Below are 21,161 nucleotides of genomic sequence, written 5' to 3'. Positions count from 1 at the left end.
ACTGAAATCAGGACAAGAGGCAAGTGACCATAAAACTCTCCACACACACACACACACACACACACACACACACACACACACACACACACACCCATGCACACACTTTTTGTTCTGCCTGTTCTTGGTGCAGCCCTCCAGCCATTGATGTGTCTAATGAGTACCTGTGGACTGTCTTTTTTCCCCTCCTTCTCCCCCTGCCTCTCTCTGTCTCTCTCTCTCTCTCTCTCCACCCCCCTCGCCTCAATGAAAGGGTGTATCATTGTGTATTCTCATACACTCTCATTTTGGCAGGACTGTTTCTTGCTCTCTTCAAAGCCTGGGGGTTCTCATTCTCTTTTATTTTTCTTTTCCCTCTACTCCTTCCTCATTTCCCTCTGTGTCATTCATTTTCACCTATTCCTGTTCTCTCTCCCCCTCTCTTTCTATCTATCTCTTTCTCCCAGGCACATCCCTATAGTTATAGTCTTTATTTCTTCTCTATTTAATCTTTTCTCTTTTGTGAGCTGTGCTGTCACCTATAAACAGCTATGCACAAGCTGAAGTGTGTAAGAGTGGGCTTGTTATTACACTACCTCCCTCTCTTCTCTCTATGCTGTCATTCCTTCTGCTTTTTCTCCTTTGCTCATCTTTCACATTTTAAACTTGCCTCTTTCTGTAATGCTTATCCTCTTCCCTTTCTTTTGCCCCTTCCTCACAGGCTGTGGTGGCTGCTGAAACTTTAAAGCGCGAGTGAGCATCTGTTTGTGTGCTTGCGGCTGCGATGCCTGTGGTACCAGAAATCATGTAACTTAAATATTCCATTTTTGAAAAGATGGAGAATAAAAGATTGCCGTGTTGAAATGGGGCTGCCAGGTGAGAAATGGAGGAGGAGGGAGATTTCAGAGGAGAAAAAAATGACAGATCTGAGGAACTCATTCTGAAAAGGTTTGAGTATGCATGTGTGACTATGTGAATGCAGCCACCCTTATGTGACAGGTTTGACAATAATCAGATTTACACAATTTTGTAGTTGATTAGCCAAGACGTTTGGTGTCTAGAACTTGCTTCTTTAGTTTTGCACTGGAGTTATGAGGCTAATGTAGCTAACAAGTAATGGAACCTTAGACGCCATCAAATAGCTTTGTACAAATGACATGCCTGAATCATAATAAACTTACCTCAAACTGTGTCAAGTTAATAAGTAATTTAAAATAGACTTGCTTATGGGGTTTCTGAGACTGTATGACTTACTGCTATATATAAAAATAGACAAAAGTAAAACAATAGTGGCAGCCATTCTAAAGCCTGAATTTTGTCCATTTTTATTTTAACGTTTCTGGGATTCTGGTTTGAGTGTCAGCTGGACTGTGCACTATCCATGAAGGCTAAAAATGAATAAAATCACTAGTTTTGGATTTAGTCCCACATGAAACTCTGCTCTGCTCCTTTCCTTGTGCACTTGCGTAAGGCCCTTAACCCTGGTGCTCCAGGGGGATGGGGCCTTGCCAAATTTAAGTTGATTTGGCCTAGAAGTGTCGGTGAAGGAACATGTAGAATGAGACCGTGTGCAAAACTACACAGGTCATATTGGGCCAGATTCATAAAACACTGCCAGATTTAAAGTGACGCTAGAAGCAAATGACATTGGAAAACACATTTTCTGATTTATAAATGAGGATTGCCAGCCTGTTTTTCCGCTTGCGGTACGTTTGCGTTATTCACTACCGCCCTTTTTCCCTCGATGCATCTGCCATTAGAGAGTCGCTATAACTAGTCTGATGGTAAATTACCCCAGTAAGAAACTGACATGGATTGTATTATCCATGCATAATTAGATTATACACACATACATGGTTACATGTAACATGCATGTCACGCATGCAATTCTGCAACAAAGTATGCACAAACACCCACTTAGTTGGTTAACCAAGGCACATTTTGATCTGTTTGGATTGAGCATCATTGCAAAAATTGAAAGTGCAGTGCTAGGAGTACATGTAGAAGTTGGCTTGCTTGAGATGCATTTCAAATTGTCATGAACTTCTGTAGTAAGGAATAGAAATGTTGGAGCACACTTCTATAGCAATGTGCCACAAGAGGCCTTGCATTACAGTGATTTTACCACAGTTATGTGGTATTGTTGCCTGACACTAATTAATAAAATAGTGACAAAATATGTTAAATACACCAATGCTTTATAAATGTATAACTGTATTATTTATAAGAATCATAGTAAACAATTCTTCCTCCAAATAATTTAGTTTATTAACAGGCTGTGGTTGCCAAGCAACATAGTGGTCAAAGATTATTCCATGAAAGCATAACGGTTATTAATAACATTTGCATTAGTACAGATGATTTCACACTTAAAAACAATTCAAATTCAGACTAAAAACATGTATAGGTTGAGGACAGATACAAGCTTGCTACTCTGTCCTGATTTAAAGTAAAAATTAAAGTTATCAACTCTGCTCAAACCCTTTACTTCTCCATAACTTTGTAACACCTCTTTTGACAGTGGACAGACTTTCTTTGATACCACATTGATTTGAAATCAAATTTGTTTACCAAATATGTTTAATTGTTGCTGCATGTTTTCATAATGGCTTATCCGCTTAGGCACCCAAACAGACATTTACTGGTGTTAGTCATTATTGCCTTATATATTACATAAGGCCCGGTTCTGATTAGCTGAATCAGGTGTGTTAGGAGCAGTGAAAACATTAATATATGCAGGTTAGTGTTTCTCCAGGACCGGGGTTGGGAAACACTGGGATAACCCACAGTGGCCCTGCATCTCCTTGATAGGAATTTCCATCATTGGCCGTCCACGTTCTCAACGGTCCTGTGAGCCTCTGCCTGAAGCTGGTCACTCACTTGCCAGATGTGTTTTCAGTGTGACCAATATTGATGCTTGTGATAGCCACAAGCTCTCTTAGTTGGGTCAAGAATCACTTCCACACACAACAACATAAAATCACTTTCCAAATCTACTTTTCTAAACTCATTTACTTTTCCAAACAATGAGCTAGTACTGAAAACGTTTAGACTTTTTTTCATCACTTCTTCTTAAAATATGCCCACATTAAAAAGTCCCACCCCCAGCATTTGATTGACGGGAGAGCCTTGTTGGCAGTGAAAATGCAATTGCAATCAGAGTTGCAAGTACATTTAAATTTTTGGCAGAGCTGGAGTGCAACAGTGAGGAAATGCTAATGCAAATGGCCGATTGTTATTCTGTTTTTAATATGTCAGATTGAGACCATCAAGACGATGAAAATGAAGCCAGAAGGACTTTGCTTTTCCATATGAACTTTTCCATCCATTATATACAGAAATGCAAATGCAAATACATGCTTTGAATTTGAATGATGTCTTAACTAATCCAAACTCACATGGGAAATGCAATTGTACATATATTTAATTAGCATTTTCAGCATTTGAATATGAAAAAAGTCTACAGCATGCTGCCATAGGTAAGAGACTGTATAGGAAATTGCAGCGATGTCTGTATTTCCACATTAGTGAAATAGGCTGTGGAATAGACACAAGTACAGCTTTCATTATAGGGCTTAAAATATGAAGGTATTACATAAAGCTTGTTAAAGCATTAAGGTAAATACTGCTTTGATGATATTGTTTCTTATGGGCCATTCATTTAATGCATTTGTTATAAGTCATGCTTTTTCTCTGTAAAGAGGAAGAAATACGGCCTAATACTGTGGTACTTACACAATGGCAGGATTAAGAGCGAAATGCAGATTTTTATTGTTTTGTTTGTATGTGTATTGCTGAGATTGTGCATTGTTTCGTGTGTGTGTGAGCGTATGTGTGTGGTGTCGTTTTCATTCTGCAGCGTAAGCCATCTGCCCATATAGATGACACTCTCTTCTATTTAATTAGATTTGTTACATAAGACAGATTACACTTCATTCTTCCGCTTTATCCCCTACACACCTCTGTGTGTGTGAGGGAGAGATTTGGATGCTCCAGCCCATCTTTGTTAGCACATATGTCTGTGTGCATATGCGTGTGTTGCTACATGTACTCAAATATAGTGTTTTTGTAGGAAGTTCTTTTTTAACTTCCATGTTTAACTTACTCTCTAGTATCTTCTGCCTCTTTGTTAGATGTGTGCATGTGTGTGAGTTGAAGATGTGCTTTTGTCTTCAATCATCCACTTTCAAACTCAATCTGGAAGTACAAATACAGTAACAATAGGGAAATCATTCAGACACACACATACCCACACGCAAAAGCTTCTCAGAGAAGCAGACGTCTGTGTGATCAGCATATTTCCAGTAAGCAGAATTTAAAGCCAGCCACACAAACAGCTGTGAAATCCTCTCCCTGCATCTCTCTGAGAGAGCAAGAAATATTCAGTGGTTTATTTATATCAGCTACATATCTTATTTTTACACCATGATGTGAACTTGAATATATGACACCTTCTATCTCAGTTTTAAAAAAAGCAGGTGCAAAATGAACAATACCTCCAAGATCTTCTCCAGCTGAAATATCTGTCTTTATCTCTGTAGGAGCTAACCTTTTTCCTCACCGTTATGAGTCTTTGATTAAATGCTGCAAAGTCGAATTGCGTTTGAACCTGTGAACGAAAGTAAATGAAAGATGCTAATTGCATGCATTTGGTGTAAATGAGATTCAGTTTCTTGCCAAATGTTTGAAACAAAAACAGTGGTGATGTTAACAATAGTTACATTTATTTTAAACAGACCATTTCAATGCTGTGATTTTCTTTTTGGCAGAGTGTTCTTTCAAAGGCGGCTGGTGTGTTTCAGATCTTCATTATTTTAGTAGTTTTTTTGCAGACTTCTGCAGGTTTGCATCCAAATTGCATTTGTATCTTATATAGAGTTGAACAGTCCATCACTTACGTATTGAAATCACAGTTTGAAAGAGTGCGATTTTTAAATCACAAGAGTTGCAGAATATCCCACATTATTCAATGTTGTCTTAATGTGTATAAATTGGGCAAATTAAATCTGATTACCTAGAGCTTGTGAGTTGTCAGTTTGGCACACTAAATTCAGTGTTCAAGTCTGAAGCACCAATAAATGGAATTGCAGGTCATCTTAATACAAAAAGGCCAGCGGCTTAATGTATATAAATAAATCATGTTTAAATTGCAATATTGGTTTAAAAAAACACAATTAGATATTTTCTCTAAATCGTTCAGGCCTAGTGAACACAATCTCATCAACACCACTGTAGAAAAACAAGACAAGACTTTGTGGCTTCCTTTATATATATATATGGTAACATGTGTGTGTGTACTTCAGCCTATGTGTTTATCAGCCCTCCTCTACCCCATTCATCTTTGGTCAGTTTCTGACCACAGAACTGCTGTTGACCATTCTCAGCATAGCATTGACATTGACATGGTAGCGTATGTGTATCAGGTACTGGTGTATCAGGCACAGTGATATTGCTGGGGGTTTTACACATTGCTTGTTTTACAGTGATCCTCCATGCATAAAGATCCAGCCAACAGTGGCTCTGTGGTCAGAAACTGGCAATTGATGGAGGACTAAAGGATAACTAATGCAGATTGTGCATTTCTGCAGATGAACTATTGTCTTTAACTGTACACCACAAAGAGAGACCTTCAAAGTAAGGGCTTCTAATAAAGTGGCTGGTCACTGATATCTGCTGTAATGTACATGAGTATAGTTTTTTGTACTCTGTCCATGTTTAAAAAGGAATGGATTATATATTGTCCAAATAACCAATCAAAGTTTTAAAAACTTCCTCCAAATGCTTCAACAAGTCTCATTATTAAAACACTTGGAGATATTGCCAGATCTTCAAGCTTTTCCCTATGAATGTAGCTAAAGAAGTTCAGGCCATAAAGTGGGAAACTAAATGCTAGTGGCAGGATTCCCATCTGCACTGGATGAGTTGTTATTAAAACTACCCAGAAAGACCCTGGGTGGAGTGAAATGTGGAACCAAATGTTTTTCATCTCATAATTAAATTCTCTGTTTGAATTTTCCATCTTCAGTGTGTTAATAATGTATCCAGCATAAAATGTCTGAGATGAAATTCCACCCAGATGAACCTCAGAGACTGGTGCTGCATTGGTACAAATGTTCTGCTCTGTGTGAGGCTTTACAAGTTAGACAAATCATTCAGCTTATGTAGACTAAGGAATATTCCAGTGTTTGGCAACCAGTAGACTATCTGCTGCATCTGGTTTAGTGTTTACCACACTGAAAAATAATTTTAAAACGTTTCCCAATGCTTATAAAAGAACAGCTTCTGTATGTTTGAGTCAACAGGTTCTGTTCTTTTACAGAACTGGGAAACATTTCACATTGAAATGTATCAGTAACAGTTACAGGTGCAACAGAAAGAGGCTTGATTGAAAATCCCTTTAATGATTAAACCACCTCATTATATCCCATCCTGAGTGAACATTCCAAATGAGAGTCAAATGTCACAAAACAAATCAGTGCATAAACACACATAACCAACACACACACTTCTCCACATGCTCCTGATCAGCAGAATGCGGTCAAGATGCTGACATGCCACTGAGTGATGGAGCTTATCGCACCATCTGCAAACATCCATCCGTCATCCATCACTTTTTCTACCTCCTCCTCTGCCATTCATCATCCTCCCACCTTTACACTGTGTCACCTACACGAAGGAGTGTGTGGGGGGGGGAGAAATAAGGGAGGAGAGATAGGCTGGGATAGAGGGCAGGGAGAGGAGGTGGAAATAGATTTTGAATGATTGAAGCGTAATCTGAAAAGTTGTTTGTCATCTTTCCCCATCTTTCCCTCTCCTTCCCAAAATGTGTGTCAGGACTTTTTGATTAGTTGCTGTTCAACCTCTGTAATGTACCACTTTGCCCTCAATTGCCTTCTCTTCCCCTCTCTCTCTCCCTCTCTCTCCTCAGTCTCGTGTAGTAGCCTGTATGACTGCTATACTGAGTCAAATGGACGATCGACACTATTCAAGCTACATCGAAACTTTCAGTGGCACTAGTGACCTAGTGGTGAGACTGCACAAACACACATTTCACACATTGACACACAAAGTGTAATTTGTCACTGTCCTAACAAAACCTTGTATTTCCAAAATGGTAAATTTACAACACAGGGAAAAACATTCTGCCAAAGTTAACTCTTACTTAGCTTTTAAACAGCGCTAACGCATTTTCCTAGTTTGACCTTCAACCATTTATATAGTGCAGGCTGAGGCCCAGTTGCTCATGCACTGAATAGTGCTGTGACAGAATCTGTGATTGTAGCTCTCTCATTCAAGTACAGCTTTTAAACAGCTTTTAAAGCAGTATCTTTGGCAGACTGCACTGGGCAAGATCAACAATCTTTTTTTCAGGGTCAAATTTGATCAGATAAAAAAGAAAGTATGACGTTTTGATATGACAGTGACAGTTTGCATTTTTTGTAACCGACACATACGTATTTAGTGTAAGACATTTAATATAAGGCTGTGTGTGCTATTGTAGGACTTCTTGATGGAGACATTCCTGCTGTTTAAGGATCTGATTGGTAAACATGTTTATCCTTCTGATTGGGTCACCATGATCATGGTGCAGAACAGGTGAGAGCGCACACACGTACACATACACACTTGGTGTGAATGAGAGTATGAGACAGTTATAAGTGAATACAGTAGGAGTAGTGTGTTAAAGCTTGTTAAGCTTGGCATACACTACACGACTTTTTGAATCCTAACAGATTTAACAGATTTAAATAACAGAGAGCATCACCCAAGTAATGTCAGCATTTTACAGATTTTTTTTTTTGTATTTGTGTTTTTGAGAGCACACACACTAGACCAGTGGTTCACAGACCGGTCCCCCAGATGATCCACATTTTTGCTCTATCCATATGTGTTTTGAGGTAGGTTGGAACAAAAATCTGGACCATCTAGGGGTCCGTGAGGGCCGGTTTGAGAACCACTGCACTAGTTGATAAGGCAAAATTAGGGTATCACATGCATTATAAGTTTTGACTATGAAAAGTGCTCAAAATCTCGAGTGCAGGCTTGAATGTGTGGTGAATTCCTTCACATCTGCATCCATAAATTTTAAACAGTATCAAGGCTCTTATTAGCCTTCAGCAAGCAGTTGCTCTGTCTCTACAGTCTGCTGTACATGCAGTGTGCATACGTGTCTCTTTGCCTTTTTTCCCTCCTATCTCTCTCACTGGCTGTTGCCTGAATCACTCATTCAGTTACATTGCTGACTGTCTCACACTACAAGACTGCTGAATGTTTTGAAGCATAAAAATCAAACATGTTTGAACATTTTGGAAGGTCTTCAATCAGAAGGCTAAAGCTTGACACATTTTCCCTCTCACATTACCAGATCATCCTTGGTGTCACTTCTGACTGAGCTCTCAACCTGGAAAAATCACTTCAGATTGTGAAAATTTGTCAGAAGGAGCAAAAGCGTTTGAAATTGAGCTAGAAATTGTGTGGTGTAGGCCCAGCTTTAGGCATGCTGAAATGCTAGGGTGTGTGTGAGGTTGTGCATAAGCATAATCAAACAAAATGTCAGTATTTTAGATACTCGGTATGTTTAAAACATTTGGGGTGCATTTCAGTGAATAAAGTATGAGGTTACCATTGATTGATATTTATATAAAACCTCTGTTTTCATCATCCAATCAGAGTGTTCCTCAGAGCCATAAACATCTACGCTGACACCATGAACCACAAGTTCCTGGACAACAACAACTTTGAAGTGCAGGTGGGTGTGTGGATGTCTGTGTATAAGACATACCTTAAGCATGAATGAATGTAACTAAGAAATATGACTTTTATCTCTCTTTCTCTCCATTTCTCTTTTACTTTTCCTCTCTCCCTCTCTCTTGCTCTCTCCTCCTCTCCCACTCCCTTCTCCCTCGGTTGCAGTTGTGGAATAATTACTTCCATTTGGCTGTGGCGTTTATTACCCAAGAGTCTTTGCAGCTGCAGCACTTCTCCCCCACAAAGAGAAACAAGATCCTGGCAAAGTGAGACACCAGAACGCACACACACACAGACATATGCCTGTAGATACAGGTGCGTTGCATTTAATCTAGTCACGCTGCTGTGGAACATTTACTGACCACCTAACTGTAAATAGTCACACCTAAGTCCCAAACAAACACACATACACAGACGCACACACACACACACACACTCTGGAACTCTATATTAACTAACGTAGGCCGTGCCAGTCTGTAGAGTAAGAAATGTGGAAAAAGGCAAACAAATAAACACACAGACAAACAAAGAACCAAACAGAGATTTACACTTTAATTTGATCTGCTTATTCTTTTCCTATTTTCCTCTTTTTTCCTTTGTTTTGTTTCTCAGATATGGTGATATGAGAAGGCTGATTGGATTTGCCATCAGAGACATGTGGTACAAGTTGGGTAAGTCTGCGTGTGTGTGAGTGAGTGTATAGTCACATATATTGAAGCTTACGCAAGAGATCAGTGTATGCAAATTCACTTTCTACTGCATTTCCATTTCATTGCTTATTGTGTGTGTGTGTGTGTGTGTGTGTGTGTGTGTCTGTGTGTGTGTGTGTGTTATAGCGGGGAATAAAATCTGTTTTATCCCTGGCATGGTGGGGCCGATCCTGGAGATGACGTTAATTCCTGAGGAGGAACTTCGCAGAGCTACAATACCCATCTTCTTTGACATGATGCAGTGTGAACACAAACATGCAGGACACTTTAAAAAAGTACAGCGCCATAAACAGAAGACTGATTATTTACTGTCATATCATTTTTATGCCCTAATAACTAAGAATTTTATTACACCTCTCTCTCTCTCTCTCTCAGTTTGAGAATGAGATCATTTTGAAGTTGGATCATGAAGTGGAAGGAGGGGGAGGAGATGTCAGATACATGGAGCTACTGCAGACAATGTATATTCACACACACAGCCAGCTTTTTTATTTATTTGTTTGTTTGTTTATATTTTTAAGATTTTTTTTATTATTGTCGTTATTTTGTTTATTTGGATAATACCAATTACTTCTGAATCATTGTTGTCTCCATTTTTACATAATTTAACAGTGCCAGCTGCTGTTTACACAGTGTCAAAATTTCAGGAAGGACAGACCAATAGAAGTAGTCCAAAATGGCTTGGAATTAAATCTTTTCACATTAACTTTCATTATAATTAAGTTTTGTTTTTTGTTTTTATTTTCTCCTGTAAGGTTACTTTTTTGGCAATGCAAGATAATGTTCTGACAGTGATCTTGTTTGAACCTTTTAGATTTTTTTTACTTATTATTTATTACTATTATTATTATTATTATTATTATTATTATTGTTATTGTTATTATTATTATTATTATTTCTCCCTCTTTTACTATCTCACTGATACCCCCAGTTTCACTACGTTTCTGTCTCTCATGTGTCAAAACAGTGTCTGAGCTGTTTTAGCTGTGTGATTTATGGCCTAGGAGTGGGTCTAGGAGTTGAAGCATGGCTTTGCGCCATAAGATCTTCTAAATCCTCTTCAGCCTTAAATCTGTGTGTTTAGAGTGAAAGATGACCAAGGCCGGAGAGCCAAGTCAAGACGTGCATACACTCCATTTCTGTGTGTTTGCGTGTGTTTGCTTTAATGCATGTGCCACTTTTTTGTTTATTTGTGTTCAAATATATGAATATGTTTATATTTCTTGTCTGTGTCCATCTGTATGTGTTCCTGACTCTAGTCTCCTAGAGTGTGCTCAGGAGCACGCCCCGCTTTTGTCAGAGGTGCGGAGCTTTGTTTCCTTGGTGACTGGACTCCTGGAGCGTCTCCTTGATTACCGTACGGTGATGAGTGACGACAGCCGAAACAACCGCATGAGCTGCACTGTCAATCTTTTGGTAAGCCCTGCCCACCTATTCATGTCATACCTGCCCACCTCAGTATAGCAGGATAAAGACCTTCAGCTGCCACTCAAGCTTTTAACTGACTGTTACACTGAGCTGTCAGTCTCCAACCCAGCAGGTTAGCTTTCCAGCCATCAAACGTGTCAAACTTCACAGCAGCTTTTCCCCTCTTATCTGCCTTTGAACTAAGCCATCAATGTCTATAGAAACTTAGTGCATTGTCTTTTCTTCTCTTGTCATCTCTTCTCATGAAGAACGATCTATTGCGATGAACTTTGCTAATGCTTATGATTCTCATGCTCAATTCAGTTGTCATTTTTTATCAGTTTGCTACAAGCTCGCAGCTGTAGTTAAGTTCTAGAAGTTGGGAGATTGGTGCTTCATTAAAACATCATTTTGCTAGATTTAAAATACAATTATGTAATTACAATTAGTTATGCAGTAGGAAACATAATGAATTACGTTCACATTTGATTTACATTTATATTTTATAAATAACAAATTCAAATCATGATACCACAATACCATAATGTTCTGTTATACATACGAATGCAATTGTGGTATTGTTAAAACACTTTGAGCTCTTACCTTCAGAAACAGAATTTCTCCCCTTGGTTCCATGAGCTATGAGTAATAAATAATTAATATCAAATTGCAACATTCTTTTGCTATCGCTGTGGATAAGTGCATCCTCTAAGGGTTAATTCCCCAGCCTCATGCTTTTGCTTTTTTTATGACTTCATAATGTCATCAGCTCATGATTAAGATGTTAAGACGCGGCATGCGATGAGCTGAACAATCCGTAATCTTGCTGTTTTCAAATACAGTCAGAATGCTCTGGCAGAGCTTCAGCCGTTGAGTATTAATTTCATTTCCAGTGTCGGATTCACTTTATCATAGTGGTAACTCAAATCGTCTGCCATCATTCAGAATCCATGAACGATTCTTATAGCAAAGTAATAACATCTGCTCTTATTGTGCTTGTTCAGTATCTTTAATGCATTTCGACATCTCTCTCTCTCTCTCTCTCTCTCTCTCTCTCTCGTTCTCTCTCACACATACACTCATGCACACTCACACACAGAGATATAGGGATGCTTAGACACTCTCACACATTTTCTGACATATTCCACAATTTTATAAGTGCTAAAACATCAGAAATCATTCAGATTGTGGTGAAAGTACTGCTGAATGCTTTGCAAGAACATTCAGCAGGGATTTATGTGTGAATTGAGTTTGAATCGTATTTGTATAAAAGTTTGAATCTCAGCTGCAATGAGAGGCATTGGAGAGCTCAACTGGATATATTCTCATTGTGGAAAGGGGATGGCATATTCTCGTGTACAAGTAGGCCCTGGAGGGAAGGGACTGGGTTGAATGCACCTGGAGCAATTTGGGATTAAGCGACTTGTTCAAGGGCACACTGGCAGGCCTCTGTGAGCAGAAACCCCAGAAACAGCAGCCTTGCAGACTTACAGTCTATTTCCCTTAGTATCTACCTGATCTAAAACAGGTCAGGATCCCTGTCGTCCTGTTACTGACACGCCAGCCAATCAGCCATCAAGCATCAAAGCTACTGAGCACTCCACCGTACTGAGCTAGGCCGATGCGCAGACATCAACATAAACATGAATTAAACTTAATTCACTTTACTATACACCAATCGGCCAAGTACACCTTCCTTGTATCTACACTCATTGTCCATTTTATCAGCTCCACTTTCCATATAGATACGCATTGTAGTTCTACAATTACAGACTGTAGTTCATCTGTTTCTCTGCATATTTTGTTAGCCTCCTTTATTCTGTTCTGCAATGGTCAGGACCCCCACAGGACCACCACAGAACTGGTACACTGAGGTGTTTAAAAACTCCGGCAGCACTGCTGTGTCTGATTCATTTGTTCCAGCGCAACACTCACTAACACACCACCATTATATCACTGCCACTGCAGTGCTGAGAATGATCCACCACCCAAATAATACCTGCTCTATGGTGGCAGACAGGACATGAAGTGAGTTGTGATATGACTAGGCTACTAACGTTAGCTGAGGCAGCAAATGCATCGCATTCACTGTTTATTAAACGGGCCTTAGATTGACTGCCTTTTCTCTGTGTGAATTTCAAGTCTATTGATTTTTGAGGTCTTGTAATGGGTTTCATTTATTGTAGTAATAGAGAGTTGATTAGTGCTGTGGCACTTAGAGAAATTGAGCAGTGCTGGATCTCCGTCAATGCTGAATGTCGGTGGTGGTGGTGGTGTGTGCATCTTTCAGAATTTTTGAATGCTGCGTGGCACGTCACGTCCAGTGGACTTTAGCCATGTGAAGGAGCATAGAGCTTAGTGTCTGCTATGACATTGAGGTGGAGCTGTACACTCTTAAAAATAAAGGTTCCTAAGTGGTTCACGCTTATGTCACATTTACAAAAACATTTCTTCGAAGAACCATGCACTGAAATGTTCTTCATGAACTGGAAGTAGTTTAACTACAGCATCACTCCAAAGAACCCATTTGGCATCTTTACTTTTAAGAGTGAATGGCAGCAGAGTTAAGCGATGGCGATGGCAGGCTCCATGCGCTGTGGTAGAGAAAATTGTTGCATGCATTTTTAGGCTTTCCACAACAGCCACTCTTAAGCTGAAAATGCTAGGGAGGCTACAGACAGACTTTATTAAGGAAAAAAAATTTAACAGCTTTTTATCTAGACCCATTGAGACGTTTCCTAATTTTTTTCATTATGTTTTCACACATCAGCTTCTACGCTGCAGTGCTTTTCCAAACATCTGCAAGCATTGTCAGTCTGAGTGAAGAATGTAGTCAGGAAGTGTGTATTATTAGAGGCTTACCTGCATTAGTGAGAGCGCTGGGTCTCATGCATTCATACTGCTTGATATTCAGAGATTGTGTAAAGCCAGACATGATTATTATCCATTACGCAGAAGCCTACAGGAACACATGTGAGAGACAAAATGTGATGCAAGCTCTGCAGATGGGTACAGACATGCACCCACCACACACACATATATATGCATAAGTGAATTACTTATAAATATTTACCTTTGTTTTGTGTTTTTTGTTTTTCAGAATTTCTACAAGGATATCAATCGTGAGGCAATGTACATCAGGTAAATTAATTAAATATGTATACATCTTATATATATACATATATAAGATGCATATGTATACACACACACACATATATATATATATATATATATATATATATATATATATATATATATATATATATAATATGTGTGTGTGTTTCTGTTTTCATGCTTGTATGAGTGTGCAGTAAACATGTAGGTTGTGTGTTGCCTTGGTGTGTGTGTGTGTATGTGTGTTTGTAATCTGACAAGGGATTATCTAGGCCTTGCTGAATTAATGTTAAAATCCAGAGGATCAGCCTCCTCTCCTCCACCCATAGCAACACACTCACTCATAGCGCATGAGAGAGAGAGAGAGAGAGAGAGAGGAGAGCGAGAAAGAGAGGAGTGAGCAGAGATGGTCGAGTGGATCTTTGACTTTGGTGGAAAGGAATAGTTCTGAGTCATTTAGACATGAAGTCATAGACATGAAAAAGATGAGATCGCTTGGCATATAGGACATGAGTGAGAGAGAGAGATGGGAATGATGGATATTGATGAAATAAGAAGAAGAGTACGTAGGGGGAATTAATGAGAGAAAAACAGTGAGGGGGAAGAGAGGTAATGAAGGGAATCAAGCAGCAGACGGCAGAGAGAAGGGATGAGTGTATGGAGGGGAGGAGGATGGAGAAGGAGAAAGAGGCATATAGGAGCAATGAAAATAATGCAGAACGTTGAAAATACAGATAAGGAACAGTGTGACTGAGTGAGACAGAAATCTACAGGAATGATAGTGAAAGTCTCAAAGCAAGTGTGATAAATGTTAGAGAGAGGAAGTGAGAGAAGACTCCTTTATTAGACCTACAGCCTAAAAGTCAAGTTATTACTTTTATTTTTACTGAACTCTTTAAATGTAAATGCATAATTACATATTTAAATATAGAGTAAGTTATACAATTAGCTAGATTTATATTTGATTTAAATTTTTTATCGACAGGTTTGAGCCTGCACTTCTGACTTTTTTATCCATTTGTTTTGCTGTCAAGGCATCTGGCAAAAATGTGATAGACTTTTTTTTTCAAACACTATATTCACAGCAATAACTTCAAATCAAATTCTAATAGAAAATGAAATATCTCCTACTTACAAACACAAATGTATCGATTGAAAGTGTAGAATCCACACTTTCCACAATCCACATCAAATTAACACCACCTGTAAATGAAAGCAGCACAGAGAGCTTCGTTGCCTCATTCAGGAGCTGAAACTCAGTCTTTAACTCATTTTGAGGTGCTTTTGGAGATGTTAGCACTACACGTGATGAAAGTTTGCAAAAATCGAACAGAGGGCGAATACAATTCCAAAATATTATGCTTGATGTGCAAGATATCATCGGGTACAGTTGTGTGCAGAAGTGTGTTCTCTGTAGCAGGTGTGTTAACTTATTTTCACTTAGAAAATCAGCAACACATCTACTGTTGACCTGAGGTGCTCAAACTTTTGCATACAATTATATGCTTTTTTTGGATTAACTAACTGATGTCAGAATAAATTGTACAAATAAATCACCTTTGGTATGTAAAGGCCCTACGGGTTAAAAAAGAAAATTGCATTTCTGTGCTTACTGTGAAAGCTAACAACATCCCAGCACCTCAGATAGTGAAAGCCCCTACCTGCTTTTGTTTTGGCTTTCATTTCTTCATCGCACACACACACACACTTTGGCTGGTCAAGACATTAAAGCCCCTGGAGGATCTGCAGAGAGTGAGTCTCTCTATCATATGCATATTCTCCCCACGAGTCAGATCATGCTGCTGGATCAATAACCTGCTTCAGTGAGTCTTATTCCAGCCACTGATCCGCATGCCTGTTCAAACAGAGGGAGAAAAGCAGAGATGTTTTAAATCCAGGCTGGAAGATGTACCTTAGGCCTGGTTTATAATTCTGTAATTCTCTGGAGTTTTCCCCAATTCCTTTCATATCTCTGCCAGCACTGGAAGAGCCGGCTGCAACCAAAAAAAAAGAAAAAAAAACACAAGACACACCTCCACCCTCCCACTAGCCAAAGAATATTACAGGATCAAAGTGTGCCAGGTAGCTATTAGATAGAGAGGGAGAGGGGGAGAGAAAGAAAAAAAGAGATAATAAAGGGGAGAAAAAAAATAGACACAGAGAGATGAGGAAACAGATAAAGAAAGAAAGGGAGAGCGATAACGAAAGAAATAAAGATAAAAATGGGCAAAAAAGTAAATAAATAGAACGGAGGAAAATGAGATAAAAAGAAAGAAGAAAAAGTTTAAAGAGATAATGAAAGTAAAAGATAAAGGATATAATGGAACAGATAAAGAAATAGAGAAAGACAGAAAAAACAAATAGAAAGAATGATGGAAGAAAAAGAAAAAAGGGAGAGGAAAGAAAAGGAAAAAAGAGAAGGAGTGATTTCTCCCTTGCTGTTTGACATACAGCAGCCTTAGAGGCACATTAAACTTGGATGTGTCTGAGTGTGTGGCTGGAGAGAGGGAACCTGGCTGAGGAATGACAGAATTACTGCACATGTTTTACACACACTGGGTCAAGGCTGAATATCTTAAGCAGATATCTGCAGGATATTTTATTCATGTTCCAGTTCTGCCCCTCATGTAAAGATTTAGACAAGTTCTCACCCAGCATTGTAAGCTACTACACTGTAAAAAATCAAATTTCATTCTGACACACCTGATTTGTCTCATGGGAACGCTCCCATCCTTTCATTCAGACTAGTGGAGCGTTTTCTATAGGTTTGAGACTGTGGTGTTAAATTTCTGCTCTGAATGACTTTTTCATGCCTAGAAAAAACATGGCATTGCTCCAGCCCTTGAAGCTTTGGTCATTCTGTTTTAGAAGGGCATAGTTTTTTTAGGCCAAACACATTTGAGAATGGCTATTGATTATTCATTATTCACCTTGGTATTGATCTGTTTTACTTTTAAAACCTGCTGTTTGACCTGCAGTAGCCATTTGCCATTCGTCTACTGCAGATTAAATATTAAATACATCAGCAGGGGTGGATTAACTTGGTCATGGACCTCTGGTCTACACTTTCTTAGAGGCCCATCATATGTACCCCAACATAATCATAATAGGCACCTGTCAGACAATATATAAAAGTATAGCAAATCTAAGCACACCATAGAAATCAGATGGAGTGTCCTAACGTTATCAACTACAGCAATTAGAACACTCTATCATTTAAATTAACTTTTATACACAGACGGTCTAAATGACCTTATCAGCCAACCACTATGTCTATATTACCTAAAACCAATATTTCCAACCAATATTTCTCTGTGACCTATCTAGCTAACCTCTGGGTCTCTATGACCTACCCAGTTAACCACTATGTCTGTATGACCTTACCAGTCAACGAGTAGGTCTGTATAGCCTAAACAGACAACTATTAGGTCTGCACAACCTAACAAGCCAACCATGTCTTTTTATCCTAACCAGTTGACCAGTATGTCTGTATTATCTAACCAGGCAACCAGTGTGTCTGCATGACATAAGCAGCCAGACAGTGTGTCTGTATGACCTAACCAGACAACTAGAAAGGCTGCCTTACCTATGACCTAAGTAGCTAACCAGTATGAGTATATGATCAGCCAACCAGTAGGTCTGTATGACCTAACCAGCTAACTAGTATGTCTGTATGACACCATTCACAAAGTAGCCATCAGACAAGCTAGTAGGTCTGGAAGACAGTTTTGGGCGATCATAGGATGGTAGAAACAATTTTTGACAAATATTTTTTAGAAGATCTCTCCAATGACATTATGGTGGTGCCTCCTCCTTCTGCTCTATATATTGGAAAGGAGACCCCGCCTCGCCCCCAGTCCCAGATGGACTTTGTTAATCTGGGTCGCCTCCGTTCTCAGTTCAAGTTCAGTTGCCTATGGGGTTTATATTTTTCCAAATACAAAGCTTCGTCTACCTTTTTCCGCATGCATCACTACAATGTCGCGTTGTTGTTATAAGCTAATACAGAGAGTGGCTACATGAGTGAACATGCTAAAAATACTGGCAGCGCTTAGCAATGCACCTTTCTTCATGAACTTTTTTGTAAGTGAACATGTGATTAGTTGCTAACTATTCTACAGAGTGTCCACATATAGAGTACTGGCTTGTTAGACAGTCTGTTAAATGTTGTTTTGTTTATTATATATATGTTGTTTATTATATGTGGTCAGCAATGCCATGGTTTTGCTGTGTTTGGTAGCTGCCATGTGTAATGATAGTACTGGTGAGGAAGGAGTCTTTGAGAAACACTGCAAAAGCAACAAATCATCAGGCACCAATCAGTCACATCAGGCAACATATTTAGTCTACATATCATAGCTTGCCTTTTTTTTTTTCCTCGAGTTATGTCACAATTGTGCTTGAGTGCCTGCAGGGGGCCCCCTTGACACTTGCAGGCCAGGTAAGCCTGTTTGTTGATCTGCTCGTGTCCATCAGAATCATTTTGATTTTGAAAGAAAGAGCAGCTGCTCAAATCATGTATTTCTTTATTTGACATATTCTGTTCCTCCTTTATCCTCTACCCTACATGTTGACCATAGCAAATCCTTTGTTAATCTTGGTTTTTATTAGGGAGAACAGAGCATGGCCAGAGTGTGAGACTGGAGCTGAACAGACCGGCTCCAGAGAATTGATTTAAACGCTGAAGAAATACAAGCTTAATTCTGAATTACAGGTCCAATACTGTCCTCTTATGGAGGGTGCTGTAAAGTACAGCTTAATAGGTCCCAGGTGTGAGACGAGTCATGTTTTAATGTGTGTGTTACAGGTACCTCTATAAGCTCAGGGATCTTCATTTGGACGGGGAGAACTTCACAGAGGCTGCATACACACTTCTGCTGCATTCCAAGTTGCTTAAGGTACTCACAGTCACACACGCACTGAAGCCACTCAGAGCAGTCTTAATCACAGCCTTGCGTAAGCAGCTCACACACACACACCGCAATTTCAGACAATTCAGTTTGACCCCAGACAAAAGGTCGCCATGGCAATGAGAGGGATATTTTGGTTGGTGCAGTGGGAGTTCTTTGGAATGAAAGCGGCATCGTTATTGGCTGATTTACAGTCGTCCCTGACAACGTCCAGTGGCACTTTGTGGATAGATAAAGCACTCAGACTGGATTTATAACTTCAGTTCAGCTCCTGCAGACTAAACACTTAGATTTATGGAGCTTTTTTTTCAACCCCCTCTCTCTCTTTCTCTCTCCCTCCCGTCTCTCTCTCTCTTCTTGCTTTCTCTCTGTTTCCTGTTCTTTCTTTCACTTTACCACTTTCTCTATCTCTCTCCCTTTCTGTCTCTCTCTCTCTCTCTCCCCCCTCCCTTCTTGCTTTCTCTCTGTTCCCTGTTCTTTCTTTCACTTTACCACTTTCTCTATGTCTCTTTCCCTTGCTCTCTCTCTCTCTCTCTCTCTCTCTCTCTCTCTCTTCTTTTTCTTAGGTCATTTTTGATCAATATTATCAGGAGATTACAGTTCAATTTGCATTAGATTACGTTCTGACCTGTAATGCACTGGTGAACACAGTTCCACACTTTCTTCACCAATATCCTCTCTTGCCTCTCACCACCCTATTCATTTCCTAAATAGAATAGACATCTGAGTAACAGGTGTAATTCCAGCAGACAAGTTTTATATCCTTATTATCTTTTCTGGAATAGATTATGATGTTAAAGGCTGTAGGCGTACAAAAGTGAATTTCACAAAGCATTTCTCTCCTTGTATAAAGTGACCCGTCTCATTTTATTATAACTTTTTTATGCTGTTGTCCACTTTGTTTAATTTCATTTCATTTCATTCTTTTGCACTCAATTTGTCCTCAATCTTCATTCCACTAATTTTGTTTCTCTTCCATCCATCTCCATTATCCTGCCCTGTTCATCTCCCACCTCACACCCCTCTCTGGCAGTGGTCAGATGAACAGTGTACTCCTCAGGTGGACTTCCAGAGCCGCCAGTCCCAGCGGCAGCTCAAAGAGTCACTCTACAGCACCATCATCAGCTACTTTGACCAGGGCAAGGTGTGCTGGACTCAAATCTTTTAGACTACTAAAATTTACATGTAGCTCAGTAGTGACATGTGCTGATGACTTCCAACCCCTTGAAGAAATACTCTAGCACTTTTCAGCCTCTATCTGCTGCATCTGTAGCAAACAGTTGATTACCATGGACAGTGTTGATACATTTCCCTCACTGAAAACAAAAGTTGTTGACTTTACATAATCCAAATGTGTACATCAGTTCCACACAAATAAAGTATATTACATCAACTTAGTAAGTTAAAGAAAGTACATACACATAGTAATTATGTTGATGTAACAAATATTATTAATGTTGAGCCAGTGTACACATCTAATCATGTAAATTTAAAGCAACCATTAAGGCACTTTTTTCAGTGCTGCACTAGAAAAAAGAACAGAAAAACACAAAATTCTCTGTTAACCTGCATAAAATAGAAGCCGTTTGGGCTCCTTTAAATTAAAATCCCTTCTGAAATGTGGCCCACACTTCAGTTTTTTTTTTGTATAATAACTACATGACTTACATGTTAGTTTCAAAGTACCTACTGAATAACTCATTGTAGTTACAGAAAAATAAGGCTTAATATTAAAAACTAAGAAAAGCCTAGGGTTCAGAACAGTGTCTTCTTTAAACACTGATGAATGTAGGCTGTAGCATTTGTGCATCTGTGGTCTCGTTTCTTCTGTGATATAGAGTGTGTCAGGGATACGGGAAGGTGCTTTAAGTTGAGGGTGCTGAAATTTTAAACAGGGTATGTGTGTCATGGCCAATGACATCTTGTATTATGATTTGCCTTTTTTCTTTTTTTTCTTTTTTATTTTAAATTTACATCAAACTGAGCACATCATACAGTGCTGGATCGGTGGCGAGCGACGACAATATATACAAATAACTGACGCACGTCATCTCTCTGCTCTATAGTTGTGGATGAACTTTATGCAAATGAGCTGAGCAGTGACAAGTTGGCTGATTAATGGCGTAGTAACCGATTGTGTCACACCCATAGCCACACAGTGAGATTTAACACTGAAATGCACACAGCAGGAGAATAACGGTTAATAAAATCTTCATTATTATGTTAGATGACTTTTTAAAGTTTAAAATACAATATTAGGCTGCCTTGGGGTTAAGAACTGGCCTCCATCTCTGCA

General features: G+C 39.1%; 1 protein-coding gene across 1 annotated transcript in view; it reads left to right on the top strand.

The window, feature by feature from the left end:
• Window positions 1–21,161, top strand: part of LOC118811494 (dedicator of cytokinesis protein 2) — a 123,478-nt gene that overhangs the window by 89,875 nt on the left and 12,442 nt on the right. Inside the window, 11 exon segments of the mRNA XM_036575715.1 lie at window positions 6,905–7,003; window positions 7,478–7,572; window positions 8,647–8,725; window positions 8,890–8,990; window positions 9,337–9,395; window positions 9,561–9,709; window positions 9,810–9,895; window positions 10,694–10,850; window positions 13,942–13,982; window positions 18,763–18,853; window positions 19,899–20,009. Coding sequence (XP_036431608.1) covers window positions 6,905–7,003; window positions 7,478–7,572; window positions 8,647–8,725; window positions 8,890–8,990; window positions 9,337–9,395; window positions 9,561–9,709; window positions 9,810–9,895; window positions 10,694–10,850; window positions 13,942–13,982; window positions 18,763–18,853; window positions 19,899–20,009 — 1,068 coding nt within the window.

Source organism: Colossoma macropomum, unplaced genomic scaffold, assembly GCF_904425465.1.
Source record: "Colossoma macropomum unplaced genomic scaffold, Colossoma_macropomum, whole genome shotgun sequence".
NCBI lineage: Eukaryota > Metazoa > Chordata > Actinopteri > Characiformes > Serrasalmidae > Colossoma > Colossoma macropomum.
Note: the sequence above shows the minus strand (reverse complement) of the source record. Positions and strands in the feature narration are given on the sequence as shown.